The sequence below is a fragment of the Apodemus sylvaticus genome, chromosome 22, assembly GCF_947179515.1.
Source record: "Apodemus sylvaticus chromosome 22, mApoSyl1.1, whole genome shotgun sequence".
In the NCBI taxonomy this organism is placed as follows: Eukaryota; Metazoa; Chordata; class Mammalia; order Rodentia; family Muridae; genus Apodemus; species Apodemus sylvaticus.
Window position 1 is genome coordinate 19689383 of NC_067493.1, and position 12256 is coordinate 19701638.

Here is a 12256-nt window from a genome sequence, read left to right on the forward strand (position 1 = left end):
GTGTGTGCATGGAGGTCAGAGGAAGACTTGAGGAGTCTCTCCTTCTGCCATGTGAGTTCAAGATATTGAATTCAGGTCATCAGGCTTGGAAACAAGCACTTTTGTCTGCTAAATTAACTTTTGTCTGCTGGCTCATGTGCCATTTTGCTCTTTAGACAAGTTTCAGTTGGTGTCAATGCTTCTCTCAAACTCCTGCACATAAATTGCCATCCCTCGCTCAGCTTCCCCAGTATCTCAGACTACAGGTAGCTGCTGTCATTCCAGGATCTAGGACAGTTTCTGATGGATAGTTTGTTTTATCTCCTTTGAAGACTGGGAAATGGAGCGCCCAGAAGAACATCCAATCTCAGGGGAGGCAGGTCAGAATAAACCCACCAATGGATGGCTATGCTCTTTGTCTACTTTAGCTTCAGGCCCTCCAGAGTGACACAGCATCCTAGGGAAACATTCCCCTTTCTACTTCCCAACACCTCCCACCCCTAACCCCCAGCACCAGGAGTCCCAAGTATGATCCTCTAGACTGAGAGAATTTGATTGGCAATCAGAACAGAGGCCAAGAGAACTGTCTAATTGAGTACTCACTGTGTGAATGAGTCCTGTGAATGAGTCCATGTGGTTATGGACCCAATGAATATGCCGTGTCTTCTGCATGCACAGTACGTGTTGTGTGCCAAGTATGTGCATGCCCTCTGGGAACACTGAATGCCTACTATGTATATGACCCTTGTGGATATTGAGTGCTTACTGTGTACACAGCCTCTGTAGACACTGAGAACCTACTGTGTGCACAACCCATATTGATACCAAGTACCATTTTTTTTTTTTTTTTTTTTTTGGTCATTGTTAATCTTGTGGTCTTAATTCACAGAATTGAGAAAACTGAGGATCAAAGAGATCTGACAACTTGGGAAAATTGACCCCTTTTCCCAGAGCCCTCCTGAGGCCAGGACACTTCCTGTTGGTGGTTACTCACGAAGTGCATCTGTCAGCTGGGTCAGTTCCTGGAGAATCTTCTCTTCCTTTGGTTCCTCCTGTCCCTGGGTGTTTGAGGTTTTGGAGACTGTGAGGAAGAGAAAAAAAAAGAATTTCATCATTAAATACTTCCTATGTGTCAAGTCCTGCACAGATACATTATGTCTTTTCTTTATCTTTTTTAGATGGGTCTCATTGTGCTGTCAATCTCTCATACTCTTTGGTGCAAAGAATATGCTCATATTGCCTCAGCTTCCCTAGTAGCTGGGACTATAGGCTCACGGCAGCACTCCAGGGTCTGAGACAGTTTCTCATTAATGTCTTCCTTAATTCTGTTTGAAGACTAGGAAACCTACCACTCAGAAAAGCCTGAGCCATAAGGAGAAATGGACCCTCGATCCACCCATCTCTCCTTACTCATTCTGTCCTACACCCGAGATGGGAATGACCTTTAAAGATATGGCACCCACCTACACTCTCCATTTCCCTCCCAGACCCAGAAAGGCCCTAGCAGAAGGTCCTGCAATAGCTTAGCCCTTCATTGTGCCTGACCTTGGAAAAGAACCATCAGTAGGAGCCCAGTCAAGAACAGGAAGGAGAACAGCTGCAGGACCAAGGGGGCTTGGCTGTGCCCCAGGCATCCTTCCAGGGAAAAAGTGCATTTTTTAGTAACCTGGTTACAGAACAGATGATCAGCGCCCCCTCTCACCTGGCATGTGACTCTAGACTCAGATTCTACCTCCCCATGGGCCACGGTCTTATCCCCTGGCCTCAGTCTCCTCACAGCCTATGATCCAGCCTCCCCCTGCTCACACCCTCAGCTCCCTTCCACAGATTCCTCTTCCCCAAGACTTTTAATTCCTTGCTTTACCCTCCATCTTTCCAGGACCCTCCATTCCCTGTCCCAACTTCCACCGTACCATAGCCCAAGTTTTCGTGTCCTACCCTCCTCCTTCCCATGGAGAATGATTTCCTTCCCTAGACCCCTCCTCCCACAGCCTGGGATGTCTCCCCTAACCATCTACCCCAGCCTTCCCAGTCGCCCTCCATTCCTTGTCCAGCCACTCTCTCCCCAGGAAGAAGAAGTCCAGAGTCCTAGCCTTCAACTCCTGAAGACCCACTTTGAAGAGGGTTGTCCACTTTTCCTCAGTCCCCCCCCACCATGTTGTACCTGCCAAACTCTTGATTCCAGAATTTGCTCGTAGTCTGGAGCTTTTGATAGAATACCTGCTGTCACTGACCTTCAACTCGTCATCCTCTGAGGAAAGAGAGCATCAGTGAAGACTGGGTGGGCTCAGCTCTGAGCAGATCCCTCTGACTTCCCTTACCAAGCTCCCAGAATCCCATCTTAGCCTCACCCATGGAATTAAAAGGCTGCATCTTGGCTCCTGTGAAGTCACTCATGGTCATCACCGTCCCCTGGTGTGCAGGAATGCTGGAGACCACAGCTTTTATATCCTGATGTTCTCTAAATGTCCTTTCACTCCGGAAGGGGAAAAAGGAAGCCCATGAATTGCAGAAGAGCCTGAGGGAGAGCCTGCACCTTTGACACAGTTTATCTCATGTAAGATAACTCAAGATTTAGTTTGTTTGTTTGTTTGTTTGTTTGTTTCTTAAGGGGGGTATTGAAGATTCGGATTTTGTAGCAGAAAGAACTGGTGTGTTCATGGTGTGACCAAATTATGGGTGCCATTTCAAAGCCAATACAACAAATCTACTTTGTTATGCCCTGTTCACCTATGCTGAAAGCAATATCCCATCTTCCCAATTCCTCTGCCGTTCTGACCGTTCTGACTCCAGGCTATCTTGCTTTGCCTGATCCATGGAGATTTCTGCTGACTTTGCTGTTCTCATGCACCTGTCAATTGTTCAGCTGCTGTTGTCAGGACTTCTGACTGCTGAGTGGGATCAGTCCTCAAACCTCGTTGCGCTGTGGTAGCTGGGAAACTGCATAATAGCCAGACTAGGCAACTGTCTAATAATAGTCAGACAGCTGGTTCACAGTGAAGCTGAGGATTGAACGTGGGTAATCTGCTTCTATGTTGTAAACCAAGGAGAATCAAATAGTTCCAAGGATGAAATGATACGTTCCCCAGCTATATCAGAATCGTAGAATGTTGGGACAACAAACCAAGCTGGCCAGGTGGCTCTCTGGGTAAAGTGCTGTTGTACAAGGGAGAGGACCTGAGTTCAGATCCCAGCACTCAGGTAAAAAGCCAGATGTGGCAGCATCTGGTAAAAAGCCAGATGTGGCAGCACTCACTGGTTACCCCAGTATTGTGAGAAGTGGAGACAGGACGACCACAGGAGCTCATTGATCTACTAACCTAGTCAAATTGGTAGTTCCAGGTTCACTGACAGACTATCTCAAAACTTAAGGTGAGCAGCATGATAACCAGGCCCGTTAGAGAAGCTAAAGCCATGAATGAGTCTAGGATATAAAAATTTTGTTCACGTGGATATAACGGCTGTTTGAGTCCATTTCCAGTACAAAGAAGACAACAGTGATCTAAAACAGCCATTAGGTCCATCTTCTACATCAGCACCTCTATAGTGACAGCTAGTGTTAAGTCCTGACCTGCCAGATAGCCCCTTGCTTTCTTCCTGAGACAAATATAATTCTGCTAGGTGAGCAAGATGATCCTAGGAAACAACTGCTTGAAAAATAACATTGATATAAAGTTTTTTTTTTTTCATTATCTTTGCTTTGTAAGTCTCTTATTGGTCTAAGTGCAGACTTGGAGTCTCCTGTCTCTGTTTAAAATGTTCAAAGTATAACCTGGGGCTGGGACCTGAAAGAGATTTAAGAATATGGTGTGTGGGATGCCTGTGTCTACCGTGTGTACTAGCCAGAGCTGGACAAGTACTATTATAGGGCCCATTCTTCATGGATTCTAAGTGTTCAGAGTAATTCCTAACTGGGAAGGTTGCTCAGCTGATGGGGCAGGAGGAGTCTGGGAAAATAGTATTTCCTCTGAAGGACACTCTGGACTCTCCCAACCGCTGATCACCAGTCAGACCCTTTCAGAGAGAAAAACTCAAGAGGGAACATGAAGGATGGGTTAGGGCAAAGAGCTCCAGGTCTCAACCCAGGTCCTTCCCCATAGGGTGGAAGAGGGCTCTGAGCAAGCCCTAAGGGAGCTTTCTAGTAAAGCTAACAGGTTGGGGTGGCACATGATGCCCACCAGAGAGGCTTCCTAGGAATGCCGACAGTCAGGTTGTCTATTAGGAAAAGAATGGGAGCGAGCATGTTGTAAGCGTCAAAGGAATAGTGAGGGGTTGTGAGGCTTGCTTGTTTGTCCTGGAACTCTGTATGTTGTGGAGACTCTGATGTGCAGGGTGATGAGGCTGAATTTGCTTTCAGAAAACCTGTCCAGCTGGATTGAGCCAAATAAACTAGATTGTAAATTCACTTCCACACTGGAGCCTGCACCATCTGTGACTGAGAGCTAAGTTTCTGTCCCAGATCTCTCCCCTCACTCCCTAACAAAAAAAAGGTCCAATTAAAACCTGGGACCCTTTCTACAAGGAAAAAGGAGTCCTATTCAGTATCCTATATCTCTAAAAGAAAAAGGAGCTATCTAAGCAGCAGTGGGAAAGCTGTTATAAGTTCTGGGTAAAGATATTTCCTTTGGGGGGAAAAAATTCTCACAGTGAATGGCAAATTTATTGTTGTTGTGTCTTATGGCATTTTAAAATTTTAAGTTGTTTGATCAAGGAGATTTATATGTAAAGATTAAGATGGCTGAATGTTTTCAAGGTAAAATATGATTTTTCATCTTGAAATAATCCTTGTGAGAAAGGTACAAACAGCACGCTGATCAAGGCAATTAAGAGGAAGAGTGGGGCGAGGGTTGTCCCTGCATCTGCTGTCCCTGATCCTTCCCCTAACACTTGGTCTGTCCTCAAAGAAAGAGGATTCCTCTACTCCTGCAGTGACTTAATGTGCTGGGGTGGTGGTGGGGGGGTAGGAAGGATGGTTGGGGGGGTTCCCTTTCTCAAAAAAGAAGAGGAGGGGGAAATGGGAGGTGTATCTGTGTGAGGGGGTACTGAGGAGAGATCGGTTGCTGATTTTGGGATGTAAAGTGAATAAATAAATAAAATTTTAAAATTAAAACAAACAAACCCCAAAGACTACATGAGCCAATCAGGACATGTTGGACTCACATAAACAAACAAACAAACAAAATCCAAAACAACAATAACGAAAAAATTATGTGTCCTTTCATGTTGGCTGGAGACCAAGAGCAGGGTCACTTCTCAGAATCTTTTGGTGTCAAAGCTCAGTAGGTTGATTTTTAAAAAAAATTTTTTTTTTAGAGGCAAACCCAAAATTGCATGATTGTTAGATGAGGATCAGAGTAACTTTAAAACATTTAAGAGAACACTGTAGTTATTTCTGTTGGTAAACCAAGGGCCACCTAGCCCTTATTACCTTATCACTAACTTCCAAATTTGACACCCTTTCTACTGTTGCCGTGAGCATTTTAGTCTCCCTATGTGAATGTGCTATATATCTTTAAAAAGTCCCTGCCACCATGGCCTGCTGTCTGTCTATCTGTCTGTCTCTTGTCCCCATTCAGAGATGGCCTTTACCTCACCCCCCAGTAAATCTCTTGTGTGAGATCTGTTTTGTGGTGTGATCTCTGAGGCCCCATCCACAGATGTACTCTTCCAGATGCTAAACCCTAACAATTTCAGACACAGAATGACAATTAATTTTGATTTATAGCCCTTTCTGTTATTTTAGCTCATGTTTAGTTTGTATAAAGATTAATCGCTTTGGTTAATGCATCCAGAACATAACCAAGAGTTATGGAAATCCCAAATGTGTTACAAAAGTAGGCATGGCTGTAAAGTAACTTGGCAGGTACAGAATGGAATCTAGATAAGACAGCACCTTATGTGAGAGCCAAAGTTATGTTTTTAAGTTTTAATTACTGTGCCTAAAAGATCTATAATACAAAAATACCTCTAATCTGTTAGCTCCTTGCCCAAAGACAGATACTTCCTGGGATGTTGGAGGCTGCTGCTCACATAAGAAAACAAGCCACATATTCCTATTTCTCTAAGCAAGTTTGGTTGACCAAACTGCAGTAGATGCCTTTGGTGACATCTAAGTGGGAATCATGTAGGCAGGAAATATGTTAGGATGTATGCTTGTCCTCAACTGGATAAGGTGGGAAATAGATAACCTTGTAGGTTTGCCTTTATAAGCACCTGGACAATGTAGCATTGTCTCTGGGAATCCCAGGTACATATCTAGCCAGAGTCCATCTTCCTGGCCAGAATTTAATAAAGATTACTTTATATTTGGCTCAAAAGTTGTCGTGGTGGGTTTTCTCGCATGGTGACATTAACACTTGTCATTTCTATCTAAAACTGTAATTTCCTGTGTTTAGGTCTCTAAATAGTCCCATTCGTGTTTGTGAAGAATGTTCTCCTATTCAACGTTGTTGATATCACTAAAGGTCTTGCTGAGATGTGAGTTTCTCTCTCAGGCCCAATGGGACCATAAGAAAGTTACAAAAGATATAAACATGAAGTGATAATAACATAAACCAGAGTCTCTGGCACAGGGGCAGACATGTTTACCTAGTAAAAGTGTTAAGCTATTGTGGAGAGGATAAATTAGGTAAATAAAGACTCGGGACAAAACCATAAAAGTTTGAAGCCAAGTTGGAGAAGGTCTGAGTACCCCACATGCAAAGATAAATTATGTAATGCTGAAAATTTAAAAATGTTCCTTCAGATATAGACTGACTTAAAGTTGTATACCGAGTAATTCATGTGTTTGGCAACTTTGTTAAGCTTTTGCTATTTGGAGAAACTGAGTCATGTAAGAACTGTTGTAAAAGTTAGCTGTGCACCTTTTTACTCTCACAGACATCTCTGTGAGAAGCAATCTTATTCTTCTGTCCTTTAACTGTATCCTCTATGCTAATGAGGCCATAAACAGATCTGTCAAATTGACTTAGACTTTGCTAAAGTATACTTTAAAGGGATCAGGAGACTTAGATGCCCAGATTCCCCATGAACTTTGTGTAAGGTTTAAAACCTATTTTAGTGTCCCTTCCCCCACGGCACTGAGCTGGACTTCTCAGCCCATCCCATCAGCTACGACATTATTGGCTGCCAGCCCCCAGCCTTCCGCTTGTGTTATCTCTGGCTTTTGTTCCTCTGAGAACAATACTGCTGTTTTCACCTTGACAACCAAGGCTGCCTCAGGGCAGTCTTACCCGCAGAGACCGGTGAGACATGAAGTCCTTTAATCCCAGCAGGCTGAGAAGAAGAGCCAATGAGTTCTCGGTTATCTCCTTGAAGTGGGGGGGAGGGGCAGGGCTTTTCTTTAAAGGCTATATATTGACTAAATATTAGTAAAAATCAGTCTTGATCAGCAAATGTCGTCCTGACTCATTTCTCTTTCATCGCCTCCCTGTTTATCCCCAAAATTCTCTTCCAGGTCTCCAGTTCACCGCGGCCACATTTTAGTACTAAAAAAAAAGGTTCAATTCAAAAATTATAGTTTTTAAGCCTCAAAATTTTTGTAATTTTTATTTATCTATCTATCTATCTATCTATCTATCTATTTATTTATTTATTTATTTATTTTACACCCCACTCACTGCTCCATCCAGGCCAACACCCCCCCCCCCACACACACACACACACATTTCTTCTCCCTACCTCCTCCCTTTCTCCTCTGAGTAGGCGGGGCTCTCCTGGGTATTCCCCCACCCGGACACTTCAAGTTTCTGCAAGGCTAGGCACTTCTTCCCCCACTGAGGCCAGACAAGGCAGCCCAGCTAGAAGAACATATCCCATATACTGGCAACAGCTTTTGGGATGAGGCTCAAAAGCTTAAACAGGGATACATTTCCATAGTTAACAAATTCTAATCTTTCGAGAGTTGCTAATATATTGTGAACTGTTGAAACAACTACAAAAGCAGCTAATCAGCAGCCACTTCTGTCCTCCATGTCCTTAGTGCCCCAGAGTTATGTCTGCAGTCATGTTAGTGCAAATGGAACTTATTTCATGACAGATCAAGTCATATCTCCCTTTGTAGATAAAATTCTAGATAAAATTGTCATTCTAGATAAAATTGTTAAAGTTAGGCCTAAAACGGTTTAACTCAAAACAAGTTTAAATGTAAAAATTAAAGTTTGTTTTATATAAAGTAATATTTAAAGTCAGGTATATTAAAAAACTAGTTATAGAGACTTCAATATTCAAGAAAAATGGGTTATGTTTACAATACATCTACATGGCAGGACATCTCCAGGCTCAGGTAATACCTTTTCCCTCAGATGCGACACAGACCCCATCAGAGAAAATTTGTATATAGGATAAGGATGCACAGGGACACAAGAGTGACCAGAGCCTGCTGCTCTGTCTTCTTCTGTATATACCAGGTCAAGAAAACTTCCTCCCTATCTATAGGGAAAACAAATTATTCCTCATGTCTGACATGGTAGGGGGCTAAATTCTCTAAAACTCTAACCCAGTACTCACATCTTAAACATCTTAAGCAACCTTAAGCAATGGAAACAAATAAATACATTGTCCTCAGTGTCTCCCAAACTGATACATGAAGATATTGTGAACAAGGAAATCTTGTGCCTAAGCTTGCCACACAACTAGTTCAATCAGCCATACCCTTTCCCCTGGGCTTTCTGTTCTCTTAACAAAGTCGTCCTGAGAATGATACCCGATTCTACAAGGAGTCCCCAGGAGAGTTTTAGATAATATAAGTCGGAACCAGTCAGCATCAGAATGAACTATGGGCCCTCATTTAAACACTAAGTTACAGGTGCCATCCCGTGGACCCACCACGCCTGGGTGCCTGGGTCAAGGAAGCAGTGCCACCTGAGCAGCAGAGCCGGACTGTGAAAGCTCACCCAGATCAGTCCTTTCAGAGACAGGAGGTCTGGTTCTTCATCCCTGCTCTAGTTGTAAATCTGGGTGCCAGCAGGTCTACGCAGTGCAGAAAGTTGAGGAATTCAGCAGGGGACATTTGGAGTCAGGGGTAATGGTGGCCCTTAGTCCTTTTGGATTCATGATAATAGTATATAGTATCCACTATGCCTTTTACAGGGCTAGCCATTGTGGCTCCTCAGGGTTGGACTCTGACAAAGAATTTTGCTAGTTCTGATATATCTGGAAATATATAGGTTTACAAAAAAAATCTGAATTCTTTAACAAGCTATACCTGTCTATGAATCCAAATAACAATGATATATATATATATGTGTGTGTGTGTGTGTGTGTGTATATATATATATATACATATGTATACACACACACACACACACACACACACACACATATATATCATTGAATGCAATCTTGAAATTGAATAGAGCCTTCCAATCCTGTAAAAGGGCCATCTACCAATTGACAAGAATGGGGGTTAAGTGCCTTCTTGAAAGAAGGGTGCTGTTACTGTTGTGATTATAAAAAGAGAAAAAGATACAAAGGTATGTTCTATGGGGGTGTGGTGAGGTATGGGAGAAGGGGGTGCCTCAGCGGGCTCATGCCAAGGCATCCCTTCCCCCTGAGGGAAAAGCCACACAACAGTATAGTATAGAGATATTATTTAGGGCATGGGGAGGGGAGTTAAGAGAGTACTAGAGGCAGAGAAAGGCAGAGAGAAGGAGAGAGTAGAGAAGTAGAGACCAGACTTGGCCCCAGTGGAGACAGGGAGAAGGGAATGGGGAGAGAGAAGGAACAAGAAGGCAAGAGAGGAGCAAGAGAGGGAGGCGGGGCAAGCAGCCCCTTTTATAGTGGGCTGGGCTACCTGACTGTTGCCAGGTAACTGTGGAGGTGGAGTTTAGACAGAATGCTAACAGTTACTGTGCTAACAAGCCAGGAATGTTTCAAAACATGTTTCAAAACAAGCTCTAGGTATTTTGGAATGGCTGATGGATGTTTAAAACTTGTCTAATGTCTCTAACTTGTCTAATGTCCCTTTCTTCTGGCTGTACTAGGATTGTGGTTTGGGCCATGCCTTCTGAGCTGCTTACTGACTTAACCTGGGTAGAAGCTGAGAGGCTACAAATGGTTCTGGCCTCAGAGCCAGTTGGGTGGTCAAACAGGAGGACACTGAATGGTCAGTTACCTATGGCAAATGACTTTAAATTGAGCTTTATAAAAGATGTTTAATGCCTTTAACCTGTGGGAATGATGTAGAAGAAACTCCAAGGGATTTACAGATGATGACTTTATGAATAGATTTGCATAGGAGACATTAAATCCCACAATGTAGAATTTAGCTAAGGGAGAGCTAGCTGCCTGCTGCTCAGGGAGCTCAGAGGAGGGAGTCGACTCCCAGGGAAAGGAAAATCCAGGAGCTCATCTTGTTAGAAAATTCCTTTGTGATATCTAATACCTAGTATGTTAATCGAAATGAAAAATGTCAAGGTGCTTTATTGCAGGATTTTCCATGTCCAATCATATTAGGGCAGTGGAACGCCTGTGATTGGACAGGAAAAGGGAGGGGGAGCTAGGAGTTGTGGGGGCAGAGGTCACAGGAGGGAAAGGGAAAAGAAGAATCGAGATGGCTTCGAGCATGGACCTGTGTGGCATTTACTAGCCACAAATAGTTAAGTTTTTATAAGGTTAGAAATATTGGGATAAAGCTTTTACCATTATCAATTGGCTCTTAAATGACTGTATTGACATCCTGTAAATTGTGATTTTATTGATACATAAATCTGATTGGTCAATTAAGCTTTAAGAGTTTTGATTTACTTGGTTACTGGAATGTGAGACAGCCGACTAAAGGGATTTATGGCAGAGGGGAAACCCAGCTTAGATGCTGTGGGAGGCAGCTGGGAGACACTAGTTCAGGGCTGAGCAGGAGACATGGCGGGATGGGAGAGATGGCGGGACCTTGATTAATACTCCCCGCAACAGTGTTCTCCAGCCGCTCATTTTTATAAGTAGCTCCAACAGAGTCATGGGTCCACTGAGCTAGACTTGAGTGGAATTGTTTCTTTGATCCATCACTGTCGCCTCACCTGGGGTGAATAAAAGTCCCAGAACAGTGTCCCAAACCTACTGCTGTCCGTGCTGCTGTTGTTAGTGTGTCAGGGGTGCCCACACCATGAAACCATCTTGCTCCGCCCCCTACCCCAGAGTCCAGACACCTGGGTGACTGAGGAGGCAAAGCTTGATGCACTGGCTGAGGTGAGAGGTTATGTTTCTCCACATACACTCTGAACAACAAACAACCAGTCTTTAACTTGTTCTTTGGTGATTTCTTTCACATATACATTGCATTTAGATCATACTCACACCATTCTCTCTCCTGACAACCCTTCCCAAACTCTCATTTTCCTCTCAATTTTATTTCTTCCTGTCCTTTATATAACCCATTGAGAGTTGAAGTAGACTAGATGACTGGGTGTAGCCCTGAAATATCAGTGCTGGGTTGGGACTGAAGACACGAGGATCGTTGGGCATCCCTACATGCCAACCTAACTGAAAAAGGGCTGTTCTACACTCAGTCAGAGGTGACTTTGGTTCAAAGTAATAAAGTTGGCAGAGGTAGAGGAGGGCGTGCGACTTCTTCTCCTGGTCTCACATACATGTGCATGGGCATGTGAACCTGCATACATGCAGGTACACATATATCACTCCTCACATGCACAAACAGAAACCACAGTAAGCTTCATTCACATTTCAAAAAACGTTACCAGCACTCCCCTTGAAATCAGGAAGAGGAATAAAGAGAAACTCACAGATGGGAGAAAATGCTTACACATAACGAATTCTGTATTGGCTAGGACATTGCTTAGCTGTTTGCTAAGTGAGCATGAGGAGCCAAGTCCAAGCATCAGAACTCATGAGAAAGCCAGGCATGCTTATAACCCAAGACCTGGGAAGGCAGAGGCAGAAGGATCCCCGGGGCAGTCTGACCAGCCAGCCTGGTTTATGTAACAAGCTCCAGGTTCATAAAAGATGCTGGGTCTCCATTAAGTTTCCTGTTGCTGTGATAAACTACTCAAAGAAAAGCACTCAGCATCTATTTAGCTTACAATTTCATATTACAGTCTATTATTGCAGGAACTTGAAACAACTGATCATAGACCAGAACAGAGAGCATGTCTGTGCCTCTCTACTCACATACAGATCAGAATCCTCTTACTTCAAAAAAAAAAAAAATACCCTCACAGATGTGCTCCATAGGCCTGCCTCTTAGTTGACCGGAGATCCTGGTAGTTGACAACCAAACATAACCATCACACATACAATGGAATATTTTCCCCATTAATTAATT

General features: G+C 43.5%; 1 protein-coding gene across 4 annotated transcripts in view; it reads right to left on the minus strand.

Annotated features, from left to right (window-relative positions):
- LOC127672555 (CD209 antigen-like protein E) overlaps window positions 1-2437 on the minus strand; it is a 57941-nt gene extending 55504 nt beyond the window's left edge. For 2 of the 4 annotated variants that reach the window (XM_052167734.1, XM_052167736.1), the window contains exons 1-4: window positions 2331-2437; window positions 2144-2230; window positions 1525-1614; window positions 974-1060 (exon numbers count right to left, since the gene is read on the minus strand). In XM_052167734.1, coding sequence (XP_052023694.1) covers window positions 974-1060; window positions 1525-1614; window positions 2144-2230; window positions 2331-2382 — 316 coding nt within the window. In that variant the 5' untranslated portion in view covers window positions 2383-2437. The remainder of the gene's footprint in view (window positions 1-973; window positions 1061-1524; window positions 1615-2143; window positions 2231-2330) is intronic. The other 2 variants (XM_052167735.1, XM_052167738.1) reach the window with 2 other exon arrangements.
- Window positions 2438-12256: the final 9819 nt, after the last annotated feature.